The sequence below is a fragment of the Pseudorca crassidens genome, chromosome 16 (assembly GCF_039906515.1).
Source record: "Pseudorca crassidens isolate mPseCra1 chromosome 16, mPseCra1.hap1, whole genome shotgun sequence".
Taxonomy (NCBI): domain Eukaryota; kingdom Metazoa; phylum Chordata; class Mammalia; order Artiodactyla; family Delphinidae; genus Pseudorca; species Pseudorca crassidens.
The window spans coordinates 470,627-485,017 of record NC_090311.1 but is presented as its reverse complement, the minus strand read 5'-3'; the positions used below and the strand labels follow the sequence as shown (position 1 = coordinate 485,017).

The following is a 14,391-nucleotide window of genomic DNA, read 5'->3' as shown; positions in this document are numbered from 1 at the left end:
TGTGCAAATATTACACCATTTTATATAAGGGACTCGAGCACCCCTGGATTTTGGTATCCACAGACTTGGATATCTGTGGGGTGTCCTGGAACCAATCCCCGTGGTACCGAGGCACGACCGTATGTGTGCATGTGAGTGTGTGCACCTGTGTGTAGAGGGAACCCTGGAAGGGTCACCACATCGCAGGCCGCAGGGCGGGGGAAAGAGTCTTTGCTCGCCTGTTCTACTGCAGGGTCTGCACTGTGGGTCACGCTGCGGGGCCGGGGCTACCGCAGGGGGCCGGGCAGGCCACCCAGAGCCGAGCCCCAGCCCACACCCTGACACTGGCCAGAAGCCACGGCCCTCTTGGCCTGGGTCCGTCCCAGGAGCCTGTCCTGGTGCGGCGAGGTGGTCCGCGGGACCCCGCACACGGCGCGGGGAGGGTGGAGCCCTGCTCCTACTGCCCGTCTAGGCTTAGGTTCGCCCAGAAGTGGTACCAGCAGCATCAGTTCCTGCTGTTCGCTACTGAAAACCAGGGGAAGTCTTAAGAGGATGCGGCACAGGCAACTCGTTTTAATTTGAAATGGCTTAAATTTCATCTCAGCAATCCTGGGTTTTAGTTCCAGGAGGTGAGAGAATTTCAGTTTAAGATCTGACTCCGACCTCGCGGTGTCAGGCGGGTGGGGTCCGCGCTGTTAGATGCTCAGAGGGCTCCTGGGGTATGAGAGCCATAGGGAATCTAATTAATGAAGTTGTCACTTCTGGGAAATGTCTTTAACAGTTTAGAGAGATTAAATGTATAAATTAATGGCGTATTAATTAAAGAATAAGTGAAGACATATACAAAGGTTACTAGGTTAATAAATGCTTTTAAATTGAGCTTTAAAGCTTGAGAAAAGCTGGGCAACGGGGGACAGAATTCGGGCCCTCGCCCGAACGGGGTTGGGGGGTCAGGAAAACGGCCGGAGAGCCGAGGATGCTCAGGAGAAGCGCGAGATCCAGGTGGAGATGAATCTTTACTCAGAGAAAAGCGACAGAGCTAGAGGCTCACGGGGCGGGGGGCGTCAGCGAGGGGGCCTGGGAGCAGGGGCACGACCACGGCGACCACAGCGACCACAGAGCGGCGAGCGTCGGGCGAGGGCGGTCACAGGTGCCGGCGTGGGACGCTGCGAAGACAGAGAGGAGGAGGGGTGAGGCCGGGCAAGTTGGGGCGGGCGCACGACCACACCGCCCACCTGCGTGCGAAGAAATGAGGCTGAACTCCGCCCTCCCGCCTCCAGTTCGCCTGATCCCGCCCCCCCACTGACCCCGCCCCCCACACTCCGGTCCCCGACCCCCGCGCCTTGCCCACGCCCCCCATCCCCCATCCTGCCCTGCCCACGCCCTCGTGCCTGCTCCCTGCCCGAGACCCTCACGCGGTCACAGGGGTCGCCAGGGCGGACAGCACCCCTGAATGAGCCTCCGGCCGACCGGGCCGGCGCCCTGCCCCTCCCGGGGGTGGTGGGGCGGATAGGGAGGAGGGTCCCACCTACCCGGACGGGCTGCGACCCGGAGGCCAGAGGCCATCACTGGGGGGCTGGGGGCGGTGCGCTCCCCTCCACCTTCTGCGCCGCCTCCTTCTCTCCTGGCGCCGAGGCCTCCCCCGAGGGCTTCCCCGAGGGTTTCCTCGAGGGCTCGGTGACCGCCGCCATGGCCACGCGGGCGGGCGCCTTGTGCGCCTTGGGCGCCTCCTTGAAGGCGTGGTAGCTCGCGGACAACCACGGGGTCTCCGTGCCGTGCTTGCGGCCCACTGGGTAGGCCCCGATGGCCGCCAGGAGGCTGCGGTGGTGCTCAGGGTCCAGCTCGGTGTAGTACATCTCCAGGGTCAGCGGGGTGCAGATCTTGTGCTGCGGAAGGGGGCCGGTCAGGGGCGGGGGTGGGGGGAGGTGTGGCGGCCGCGCCCCTGGGCTCGGGTGTGCAAAACGGGGTGCATTTTTTCTCAGTGGCATCAGCCGCGATGCGGGAGCCACGTCCGTGGGCCACCCGCGGGCGGGCGGTCACCTCTGCTTTTGAGCAGTTCGGTCATACTGTAGACAGTGCCCCTAAATACACTGATTTCTGCCGTAATTTCAAGCCATCAGGGGTAGGCCTGCAATTCAGACCTGGAGGCTCCGCAGAGAGCCAGCCCTTCTCCGAACGCACCGGTGGCCGGTGGCCATGGCCTCCTCCTGAGTGAAGGGGAGGGGGCTCGGCGAGTGCCCCGCGGCCCGCCCCCACCCCGCGGGCCCCCGAGGGAATCCCAGTGAGTGAGGGCCGTTAGCAGCCCGGTGCACCCCTGGAAGTACAGTGGGGGTTCGTGGCCTCTGTGGGGGGAGCGCTCCCCTCTCGGAAATCACGGGGAAAGGGGGACGATTTATCTACTGAAAACTTAGAGTCTTGAAAAAATACACTGAAAATGGTAAAAGTCACCATAAGCAAAGCTGAGAGAAAAGAAACAAGGATGGGGGAACACTTTCCAAGCATACAGAAAACGTCAACATCCTGTGACATAGAAACACACCACATACAAGTGAGGGAGGCTTCCCTCCACCTGGACCTCCTTCCTTATGCTTTACTTTTTAAATTACAAGAAGAGAAAACCTCTCGCTAAAACACCTTTTCTTTTAATTTTTCTAAAGATAGGACTTGAATATACCTGGAAGGTGACGGGGCTTGAGGGCCTTTGCAGGTCACGTTCCCATAGAGCTGGGAACACCCCAGACCAACCCTCCTGGGGGTAGCTTGGGGGAGAGGAGGGGAGGCACCCCGTCCTTCCACAGGACACCCCCCTGGAACCCTCCCTGGCACTCTGCCTGCAGGGCGCGACTGCCCTTCCCAGCCCCGGTGCCCTGTCCACCGGCCTTACCCGAAGCAGGAAGCCGTCGGGGCAGCTGAACTGGTCATACCAGATGGCCTTATACATGATCAGGAGGCAGCCCATGAGCGCCATGGTGAAGGCGATCATCCGCCCTGTGGGCATCTGGGGGGTGGGCAGGTGCGGAGAGGAGAGGTGGGGTGGTGAGGCTGTGCAGGGCCCGGCCGCAAACCTCAGGGCCGGCGCCCATCGCGCACACAGCCCAGGGCTCACCGGCCTCTCAGAAAGGATGGGGAAAGGGGAAAGGGGCAGAGTTACTACTGAGAAATGAAAGGCTTTAGAAATGGTACCCTAAAAGTTATAAAAAAGCCACCATTAGTAAGCTGAAGAGCTAGAAAAGGAAAGGAAAACACATTTGCCAGAGACACAGCAGGAAAAGTGAGTCTCCATCGTCTACGGGAAATCCGCGAGTCACCGAGGAAGAGACAAACGACCCCCTTGGGAAAGGGTGCAGGGCGCAAGCAGGCACTGCGTCTCCTGCCAGGGGCTCCTCCGAGGGCGGCGGCTGCCCGCACCCCATGTTACAGCAGCAGGGAGGCCAGCAGAGCCTGCTGCTGCCCAGGCCCGACCCCTACCTCTGATGGGGTGATTCCCTGTCCAGCTCTACTGAGAGCAGGGCCCCGACCAAGGGCCCCCAGCCCACCCAGTCCAGAGCCTGGGTTCCCACACCTTGCAGCTGCCTCTCCACCTCCCCTGCCCTGACTCCCCATGGAATTGGCGGGGAGGGTTGGGTTACCCTGCTACGTGCATCCTCTGGGTGGCCGCCGCCCAGCTTCTGGGCCTCTAGGTCGGAGAACTTTGTCGGCGGGTCCCCGGAGGACAGCTGGTATTCCGTCTGTGTCTTAATGACAACCTGTGGGAAGAAATGATGCAGGAGGACCCTGAACTAGGGGGGCTGGGAGGAAAAGGGGGCAGGGGGCAGCTGCCCGCAGTGGTGTGGGTGCTAGTGGCAGGGCTCTAGTGGCTACCAGCTGACACCAAGGGAGGGGGACACTGGAAGTCGACCAGGGCCGTGGCAGCCCAGGGCCTGGCCAGATGATGGAAAGAGCCCCTACGTCTGCTGGCTGCCTTCGGCTCTGAGGACGCTAGCTGTCCCTGCCAGAAGCTTCCTCTTCCAGGGTACCACAGCTTGGTCCCCTCCTCCAGGAAGCCCACCACTGAGCCTTCCCTTTGGGAACCAGGTCCAGAACGGTAGCAGGCATGGTCGAAGCCCACACAGATCGCTGGAGAAATGCCCTCGGCTCATGGGAGCAATGCTGGGACGTGCCCCCTGCCCTCGCCAATGGCTGACGGGGGCCTCAGGCTGGGACAACTCTGCGTGCCATTCACTCTCCAGAGCTCCGGTGGGGTCAGGGAGAGCTGTGCCTGAGCTGAGCTCTGCTTCTTACAGGTCCCTTCTGAGAGCTCCCCCTCCACCCACCCCTTGCCCAAGGACCTCATCTCAGGCTGCAATCCAAGAAGGAGCGCGCCCAGCAGAGGACGGGGGAGTTTTTGCTTCTGAGCCCCTGCTGGACCGCAGGCAAGCTGGGCGCTGTCTGTGAGAGCATGTGAATCCTCACCACCACCTGTGGCCAGTTTACCCTGGTTTGCAGATGAGGAAAGGGCAGTTCTGGGTGGCGGGGGGAGCCGATCGGGGCACACAGCAGGCTCAGCCTGGCCCTTCCTCCACTTGCTCAGCTGCCCCTTAGAGGAGGCCACACCTAAAGCCACCTTGCTAACGCCCGTGTGTTTCCAGGGCAGGATGACACAGGCCTCCACGCTGGCCCAGGCCCCTCACCTGGTCGGAGAACGCAGGCTGTAGCTGGCTGACATCCAGGGGACTGATCAGAGGGACGCTGTCCATGGTAGCCCCGTCCCCGGAGCCTGTCTTCCTCGAGAAGCTGCAGTTCAGCTTCACCATGGTGGATGGCAGTCCTCGTCCTGTCCAGAGGCAGACACAGGGTCACTGGCCACATAACAGATGTCCACACCAGCTGGCTCTGGAGTGAGAGGGCCCCAGGCTGGCCCTTATGCTCCTCACGCCAGAGGTGGGTTGGGCCATGGGTGGCCAGGCCAACCTCCCCAGGACAAACCGGGTGAGTCCAGCCGCAGGATTCTAGTCCCTTCCTGCCCCCTGGACTCCCTTTGGCCCCCACAGCCGTGCAGGCGAGAGTGCCTCTGACTGGTGACTGCCTGGCAGAGTCTTCCACTGGCCCACCTGCTCCAGGAGATATTCTAAGGGCAGCAACCAACAGAAAACAATTCCAGATAGAAGCCTGGAGAGTAGGGTGGCCAGTACGGTACGCCAGGTTAAATCTGAATTTCAGATAAGCAACGGATGCTTTTGCTTTTTATGATATATCCATGTAATATGCAATACAGGAACATATTTATACTAAAAAGTATTGTCTATCTGAAATTCAAATTTAACTGGGTGTCCTATGTTTTATCTGGCAACCCTACTGGAGATGCAGGAAGTAACAAAGAGCTACAGAAAGAGGATGCTGGTGAATGAATCCAAGAGCTAACTGCACAGAGCGTGGCAGTAATGGTGTACATGGACTGGACCATCTGGGGAGCTGGAACGCCCTGACAAGAACAGGAGTGGGGGGCAGGCAGGAGGTGGGAGGGACCTGCATGGCTTGGAGGAGCACAAAGCTTCCTGGGGGAGGTCAAGATGGTTTCACTTCTAGGCTGACTGATAAGAGAAAAGGAACACAGCAAATGACTTGAAACTGAAAAAACAGAAACACAAAATATACTCAGTCAATCAAAAGGAGAAAGAAATGGTCCCATGTCCACTAAGAAATTAAATCTCTTGTTAAAATCTTCCAACAAAGAACTCCAGGCCCAGGCAGCATCACCGCTGGATTCTACCAATCATTTAAGGAGGAAATCATGCAAATTTCATACAAAACTCATCCAGAGGGAAGAACACGGGAGCACACCCCAGCTTGTGAAGCCAGCACGACCTCTGTCTCAGAACTCGGCAAGGACAACGAGACAGAAGACCTCGCAGGCCATGCTACCCACCAACACCAGTGCCAAGGCCCCGGATAAAATGCAAGCATGTGGCATCCAGCAAGATATTAAAAGGCTGGGTGTATTCTGGAAATTTCACATCTGAAAGCAATCATTATTTTCACCATACGAACAGAATAAAGAAGAAAAATGATCTCATCAATTTCAGTAGTAGCTGAAAAAGTATCTGGTAAGGTCCAACATTTGTTCACTATTTTAAAAAATCTGTCGGAATTCCCTGGTGGCCCAGTGGTTAGGACTTCACGCTTTCACTGTCGAGGGCCCAGTTCAGTCCCTGGTCTGGGAACTAAGATCCCACAAGCTGCGCGGCACAGCCAAAAAAGAAAAAAAGAAAGGGAGATACAAGGCCCTTTATTATCAGTTCTATAAATGATGGTGATTTATAGAGGGCCTAGCCAAGCCATATGGCAGGAAAAAGAAATAAGAGGTACAAAGCCTGGATGAGATTAGGTAAGACTCTCATTATTCACAGAGAAAGCATCTTCTGTGTGTAGAAAATCTAAAAGAATCTGCGTATAAATTATACGGGTTGGAAAGTGAGTTCAGCAGAGTTGATGGGCTTAAGGTATTCAGAAATCAGTTCTGTTTCTGTGTATCAGTGACAAAAAATTAAAACATAATTTGTTGAAAGATTCCACTTAAACAGTATCAGAGATATCGAATGCTCAGGAGCAGGTCTAACAAGAGATTAGAAGGACCTCCCTGTGGAAAACCAGAAGAAACCTCTGTCAAGACACTATTGACTGGGACTTCCCAGGTGGTCTCGTGGGTAAGACTCCACGCTCCCAATGCAGGGGGCCCAGGTTCGATCCCTGGTTAGGGAACTAGATCCTGCATGCCTGCCACAAATAAGAAGCCTGCATGCCACAACTAAGACCCTGTGCAGCCTAAATAAATTTTTTTTAAAAAAAGACATTATTATTATTAATTTATTTTTTGCGGTACGCGGGCCTCTCACTGTTGTGGCCTCTCCCGTTGCGGAGCACAGGCTCCGGATGCGCAGGCTCAGTGGCCATGGCTCACGGGCTCAGCCGCTCCACGGCATGTGGGATCTACCCAGACCAGGGCACAAACCCGTGTCCCCTACATCGGCAGGTGGACTCTCAACCACTGCGCCACCAGGGAAGCCCCTAAAAAAGACATTATTGACTGAGACCAAATAACTCCTAAATTCCTTAAATAAATGGGGAAATATATGGTCATGGATTTTGGAAGTTACCATGTTTAAAAACATCATTTCCCCTCAAAGTGTAGCTATAGAATCAATAAATCCCAATCAAAATTCCAAGTTGAAATTTTTAAAAAATATATCAATAGTTATGTATTTTTAAAATAAATTTATTTAATTTATTTTTGGCTGTGTTGGGTCTTCGTTGCTGTGCGTGGGCTTTCTCTAGTTGCAGCGAGCGGGGGCTACTCTCATTGCAGTGCATGGGCTTCCCGTTGCGGTGGCTTCTCTTGTTGTGGAGTACAGGCTCTAGGCACGCGGGCTTCAGTAGTTGTGGTGCATGGACTCAGTAGTTGTGGCACATGGGCTTAGTTGCTCCGTGGCATGTGTGATCTTCCCAGACCAGGGCTCGAACCCGTGTCCCCTGAATTGGCAGGCGGATTCCCAACCACTGCGCTACCAGGGAAGTCCTTTTTGTGTGAATTTGATAAGCTTTGTAATTTTATATGGAAGGCAGAGGGACAAGGATACTCATAACATCTTGGAAAAGACCGAGGGGGGCACTTGTCTGCCAGGTGTCTAGCTTGTCACGTAGCCGTGTGGTATCACTGCGTGATGTACAAAGACCCATGTGACACACCCTATACACACGGACCACGGAGATGTCACTGCAAACCTTGGGGATGGCCACCCAATGTCCACATGGCAAACAGTGGACCCAATCCCCACCTCACACCCCACACAAAAATCTACTCCCGGTGGATAAGCCAAGATGGAAAAGCGTCGTGGAGATAATACAGGAGAATATTTTCCTGGTCTCAGGGAGGGGAAGAGTTTTTCAGTATCACAAATAAGTGCTACCACAAAAAATATTGATAAAAGAACTACATTAAAATTAACAGCTTCTTATAACAAACGTATGGTTACCAAAGGGGATAGCAGGGGTAGGGGGAGATAAATTAGGAGTTTGGGATTAACATATACACACTATTATATATAAAATAGGTAAACAACAAGAGCCTACTGTGTACCACAGGGAACTATAATCAGTATCTTGTACTAACCTATAATGGAAAAGAATCCAAAAAGGAATAGCTATATATGTATAACTGAATCACTTTGCTGTACACCTGAAACTAACACAACACTGTAAATTAACTACAGTTCAATTAAAAAATTAAGAGCTTCTGCCCATCAAAACATAGCCTTCAAAGAATGGAAACAGAAACCAAGACTGGGAGAAAATATTTGCAACCTGCAAATGAGAAAGGACTTGTTGTGGGTTCAACAACAAGACGAGCCCAAGCCCTAACCTGGGCACCTGTGAACGTGATCTTATTTGGGAATAGGGTCTCTGCAGATCTAATCAAGTTAAGATGAGCTCATACTGGATTAGGGTGGACCCTGATCCAATGACTGGTGTCCTTATAAGAAGGGAGAAATTTGGACACAGACACACACAGGAAGGAAGCCATGTTGAAGATGGAGGTGGATACTAGAGGGAGGTGGCCACAAGCCAAGGGACTCCTGGGGCCCCCGAAGCTGGAAGAGGAAGGAAGGAGCCTCCCCTGGAGCCTCAGGGGAGCTCGGCCCTTGCAACACCTTGATGTCCCGCCTCTTGCCTCCAGAGCTGCGCAAGAACGAACGTCTGCTGTCTGGGGCCACCCAGCTATGGTGGAAGCCAAGATGCGTCAGGCATCTACCGTATAAACAGAGCGTCTCGAGCTGGCCAAGAAAGACAGGCAGATCACCCAAGAGAAAAATGGACAGAAGAGGATTTCCAATGGCCATGAATACTGAAATGCTGCTCACTCCATTATCCTTGAAGAGACAAATTGCGGGGGTGGTGGTGGGGGAGCGGGGCGGGGGGAAGCCGAACACCAGGACAGGGAGAGCAGGAACACAGGCCGCCACAGGGTGGGGTGGGGCCGCTTTATCTGGGGTGTTGAACCTGTGACGGCCTCACTCACTCCTGGCCAGACACCCCGCAGGAAGGCAGGTGTGCACCCACGTGCACAGCAGCACTGCCCACAGACGCGCGCACCACGGGGCATCTCCACAGTGGAACAAGCACATGAATAGAGGCGTTTCTGCGAGGTCGTCAGAGCAGGGAAGGGAAGGGACCACGCTACCTGCAAGAACAGCCCTGAATCACAAAGCCAGCGTCGGCCAGAAGAAGCCAGGCACACATGAAGGGTCGAGAATAAAGAAACACAACAGCCTTGTTTAGCACCCCATCCCGCGCTCAGGAGCCCGGAGGTGCGGCCAGTGCTCCTGCGTCTGCAGAGTCCCCGGTGGTGCCCTTGGGGGAGGGGAGCGGCTTCGGGGCGGGGCGGGCGTTTCCGGTCTTCTCTTGGATGCTGGACGCCTGGGGTTCACTTATGACGAATCATTAGGCTGCACGTTTGCTTCGTGTCCTCTTCTGAGTTCGTTATATTTCACAACAAAAAAGGTTAAAAACAAACAAAACCAAACGACAGCGGGCAGGTAGCAGAGGCACAGCCAGGCCACGCCCTCTCCCAGGACTGAACAGCCTTTTGACAACTGTGCCCTGGCTGTCCCCTTCCTAACGAGGACCTCGGGCTGAGCTTTCCGCCCTGGCCTCCGAATGTGGCCCCTCCCTCGCCACTGCCTGCATCCACCCTGCAACCCCCAAACTTCTGTCCTGAGCGACCCTCCTGGGCATCAGCTCCACCACCGCAGGTGCCTGCCAGGCCCTCACTCAAACCCCAGCAGCCAGGCCCTGCTGTGGGTGCCGGTGCGGGCAGGCCAGGTGGGAACGCAGAGGGGGAGCCCCTGCCAGCGGCAGAGTCAGACAGACCTGCAGGACGTGTGGGAGGCACTGGGCAGGGAGGCTCGGGGCGGTCACTGTGGGGAGGGCAGGAAGCCCCCGGCCCAGGCTGGGAGAGGGGCCGCCGCATCGTGGACTCACTCCCCAGGCGCCCGCGGAGGAGGCTTCTCTTAGGGTCTTGAGCCGGCGCCCTTCCCCGGATGTGCGCGCCTTGCCCAGGCCGTACAGACCGGCAAAGCGTCCCCACTCCCCACCCACCCCAGGCTGAGGCGGTGTGCTCTTCCTGAGGTGGGTCGAGGCCTGGCCGGGCCTCGGCCTGTGGATGACGTCCGGGCAGCTGGGCACCTGCCCCAGGCGGGCGGGACATCTGTCCTTCTTCGCTCGTACCGCGCGTATATGACGTCCACGCTCCACGAGGCAGAGACGGACAAGGAGCCATCAACATATAAATAAAAGAAGGTCGGGCGATCCGTGCGAAGAAGGAAATAGAAATGAAAACCGCCGAAAGGGGGCCGCGGAGGAGGGCGGGGGGGAACGACCGGGCACTGCAGGGGAGGGCTGTGCGAGGTGGGGACAGCAAGCGCCCCGGCCTTTAGGGGAGCTTGGCGAGGGGCTGGGGAGGGTGCCCTCTAGGGGGAGGGGGCTGGGGGCCTTCACGCAGCAGACGCCCCGCGACTCTCAAACCCAACCTGCGGTTTACAGACAGGAGCCGGGAGGGGCAGAGGGGGCACAGCCCCCACCCCCGCAAACCTGTCAATCTCAGCTTGGTGGCCACGCCCCCTGGAAGGCGGAAGGCCGAGGTCTCCCCCTCCTCTCCCTCAGGAGGCCCCTATCCATACGAGCTCCGCCTCTGGGTTCCCTTTAAGCCAAACGTAAGCTCCAACTCCTCTGCCTCTGCATGACGTCCACGTTACATCATCTTGGGTTTCCATGGCAACAGAGACAGGCAGGCAATGACACGTCTTCTTGAAGAAAAGACTTGGGGGCCCAACGGACCCTCTGCGTCTGACTCTAGGCGCCTTGTTCCAGGCAGAATGCTGGGGTAGGGGCTGGGCTGCATCTGGGAAGCACCCCCCCCCCCCGCAAAATTCCTTTCCCTGCCTGAGTCATGCAGACCCTCTGGGCAGGCTGGCTGGGCTCATTCACACGACAGACACTTAGCTCCGTGGAATGGGAGGGGTCTTCCCTACTCCTCCCACCGGCCCCCTCCCTCCACGCTGCGCTGTAATTGTGCCTTCGACAGCGGATCAGCTGCTCCCCGCTCGCCGTAGGCTGCTGGGCTGGGATGTGGGGCGGTGTACGTCTCCTCTACGAGGCTTGGGGAGGGGGCACAGGTTGAGCAGTGGGGTTGTGCTGAGGCTGCGATGGGTGGCTGGACGGGAGGGCACGGACCCTCAGCCGAAAGCCCTCAGGAAGCTTGGCTGCAGGTCACGTCACAGACTCGCTTTCACACATACGCCACCCTGGGATGCTGCGTCACTCGGAGGTATGCACCGGCGCCTGCATGTGCGGGCGGGCACGAGCGTCCTGTGTGCATTGGGCGTGCGTGTGACAACGGAGCGCGGGGGGCCTGCGCGCTTTGCCGAACCCGCAAGGCCCCCGCCCCCGCGCCGCCCCTTCCAGGCCCAGCCACAACGCCCACCCAGGTGCGCTCCCACCCGTTGCCCTGCAGGCCGATGGTGGGTTTGACTGCCGGTTCAAGGGCAGGTGGACTGCAGGCGCCAGCCCAGCCCTGAGAGGCCCAGGCGAGCGGGGCAGGTGGGGGGAGGTGCAGGTCTGCCCCCGGCTTCAGCGTCCCAAGTACCAGCCACCTGTGGCTCCGCACCGAGCGCCCGCGGCAGGCGGTTCTGGACAAACGCCCTCTCTCCGCTTCTTGGCCACGTCCCGCCTGCCACGCAGCCTCCCTCACCTCCGCCACCACCGTGCCGTTGCCGGCAGCGCTTCGTGATCTGGTCCGTCGGAAGCCCCTTCTGCCTCCCCCAGCCCCTCAGGTAGAGCTGAACCTCAGGTAGAGCTGGAACTGGCACCCCTTCTCCACCTCGGGACGCCCATCTCCCACTGGCTCTCTCAGACCTGCAGAGGTGGAGCTGGCTCGCGGGGAGGGGGCTGCAGTCTCCATGGGACAGGGGGAGCTGATGTCCAGCAGTCCTACCCCCACCCGAGCTGCCCCGCTCTACCGCGGACGGGAATCTGGGAGGCACGTCGGGTCTGCGCAAGGCTGGACACCCACGGCCCTTCTGGAACATCCAGGCAGGGACTCTTCCCGCGGAGGCCCCGGATCCTCGGGGGGGCCTGAGGACAACCTCCTGCGCTTGGGCCGACCCCTGCCCGGCCGGCTGCCAACGGGTCAGCCGCAGTTCCCCCCCCCCCCGCCACTCTCTCACCCCTGCACACGCCCCTCGCACATCCGTGCACACACACCAGTATACCTGCGACCCCCGCACACCCAACACTCGTGAGCACACTCGGCCCCCCACCCGCCCCCCAGCTCCGCTCCACAAGGACAAATGTGCAAATGGCTCACAGGCGGCTCCAACGGGCAGCTGCAGCAGGATGCAGTCGCAGGACAAGGATGCGGAGGAAGGATGCGGTTCCAGACGCTTCTCAGCTGGGGCGCGGCGGGGGAGGGGCCGAGCCCCAGACCGAGGCTGCCGTTGTTGCCAGGGAGATGCAGGCTGGAGGAGGCGAGCAGTGCGTCTGCCGCCGCGGCCCCGCCTCCCACGCGTGCCCGTAGGAGCTGCGCCGCCCCCTCCCACGCGTGCCCGTAGGAGCTGTGACGCCCCCCCAACCTGTCACTGGCTTAGACACGCACACCGCATCCACCCACGGCACACATCTCACACACACACCATTCACACGCTGCACACACATATACATACACCTCACACACTCACACCACCGCACTGCAGGGGGGGCGGGGAGGGGACAGACACCCTGGCCAGCATCCTACCCTGGGGATGTCCAGGCTCCCAGGCACCACTTTGTCGGGCGCGCAGTCTTGCCCCCTTTGGTCCGCTTGGTTCAGGCACAGCTGGGTTGGGCCCCCACCCGCCCAGAGGGCCTCCTCCTCACGGCTCGGCGTCCAAAGCTCCGACTGTCCGCTTTCGGAGGGCAAGCCTGTGGCTCCTGGTAGCCGCTGTGGCCCAGAGCCTGCACAGCGCCAGGCATAGAGCAGCCGCCGCGCAGGCGCGTTGTCCGAGTGAGCAGGTGAGCGGGGGCCGTGGTCTCAGGACCCCGGGGCTCAGCCCAGCAGGGTCGGGGCTCCACACCTGGGCTCACAGCTGGCCGAGGAGCGATGGCGCGGCTGTGTCACGCCTTTTTGCTGTTGACTAGTGCCCCGTGTTGCGGATGTGTCCCGTCTTATCTATTCAGTCGCCAGGCTCTGGACTGTTCGTCCCGGGTGTGTCTACTGTTGACAGCGTTGCCGCCAGCGTTCTTGGACTAGTGTTTGTGTGGACACAGGGCTTTCATTTCTCTTGGGCAGGTACTTAGGAGTGGAATTGCTGGGTCGTATGGTAGTTTACATGTAGTTTTTAAAGAAAATGTTTTAACTTTTTTCCAAAGTGGCTGCAGCATTTCATATTCCCATCAGCGGCGCAGAGGGGCTTGGCTTCACCCCCGCCCCGGACGCGTGTTACCATCTCTCCTTTTTGCTGCAGCCGTCTGTATTCGCTCGCGAGGGCTGCCGTAACTAAGCACCACAGACCGGGTGGCTTAAACAACAGGAATTATTTCCTTATGATTCTGGAGGTTGGAAGTCAGACATCAAGGTGTCGTCAGGGTTGGTTTCCTCTGGGCCTCTCTCCTTGCCTTATAGAGGCCCGCTTCTCCCTGTGTCTTCAGATGGCCTTTCCTCTGCGTGTATCTGTGTCCTAATCTCCTTTTCCTTTTTTTTTTAAGCCTTTAAAAAAAAAAAAAATTAATTATTGGCTGCATCGGGTCTTTGTTGCTGCGCGCGGGCTTTCTCTAGTTGCAGCGAGCGGGGGCTACTCTTCGCTGCGGAGCATGGGCTCTAGGCACGTGGGCTTCAGTAGTTGTGGCTCGCGGGCTCTAGAGCGCAGGCTCAGTAGTTGTGGAGCACAGGGTTAGCCGCTCCGCGGCATGTGGCATCTTCCCGGGCCAGGGCTCGAAGCCATGTCCCCTGCATTGGCAGGCGGATTCTTAACCACTGCGCCACCAGGGCAGTCCCTAACCTCCTTTTCTTATAAGGACACTAGTCAGAATGGATTAAGGCCACCCATATGACTTCATTTTAACTTAATTATCTCTTTAAAGACCATATTTCCACATACTGTCACAGGCTGAGGTCCTGAGGGTTAGGGCTTCTACGTATGAATTTTGGGAGGAAACAATTCTGCTCATAACGCTGACCTCGTACCCACTAGTAGGATGAGTGATATCTCACCGTGGTTTGAATCTGCATCCCTAATAACTAATGATGCTAATGTCAACAAAAATTAATCAGTGGTCCATCTAAGGAAGAAATAGAGAATTTTATTCAAGGCAACCTGAGGATTATAACTCAGAAAACTCTGAGGA

General features: G+C 57.6%; 1 protein-coding gene across 4 annotated transcripts; it reads right to left on the bottom strand.

Moving 5' to 3' along the window:
- Positions 1-828: 828 nt before the first annotated feature.
- Positions 829-12,549, bottom strand: CALY (calcyon neuron specific vesicular protein). Of its 4 annotated transcripts, none has more exons than XM_067708954.1 (6): positions 12,377-12,549; positions 4,650-4,792; positions 3,609-3,725; positions 2,864-2,977; positions 1,512-1,865; positions 829-1,145 (listed from the first exon to the last, which is right to left on the bottom strand). In XM_067708954.1, exons 2-5 carry the CDS (start codon positions 4,770-4,772, stop codon positions 1,545-1,547), a joined length of 675 nt encoding a protein of 224 aa, XP_067565055.1. In that variant the 5' UTR covers positions 4,773-4,792; positions 12,377-12,549; the 3' UTR covers positions 829-1,145; positions 1,512-1,544. The 4 variants fall into 4 exon arrangements, with proteins under 4 accessions (XP_067565055.1, XP_067565056.1, XP_067565053.1 ...); XM_067708955.1 differs by lacking the exon at positions 12,377-12,549 and adding an exon at positions 9,194-10,011; XM_067708952.1 differs by lacking the exon at positions 12,377-12,549 and having other exon boundaries at positions 829-1,214.
- Between the last annotated feature and the right edge of the window lie 1,842 nt (positions 12,550-14,391).

Coding starts and splice junctions, on each gene's coding strand:
- CALY (XM_067708954.1), bottom strand. CDS start 4,772: ATGGTGAAGCTGAACTGCAGCTTCTCGAGGAAGACAGGCTCCGGGGAC. Junction 2,978..3,608: donor CAGAGGATGCACGTAGCAGG/GTAACCCAACCC, acceptor CCCACCCCCCAG/ATGCCCACAGGGCGGATGAT. Junction 1,866..2,863: donor CCGACGGCTTCCTGCTTCGG/GTAAGGCCGGTG, acceptor CCCCTTCCGCAG/CACAAGATCTGCACCCCGCT.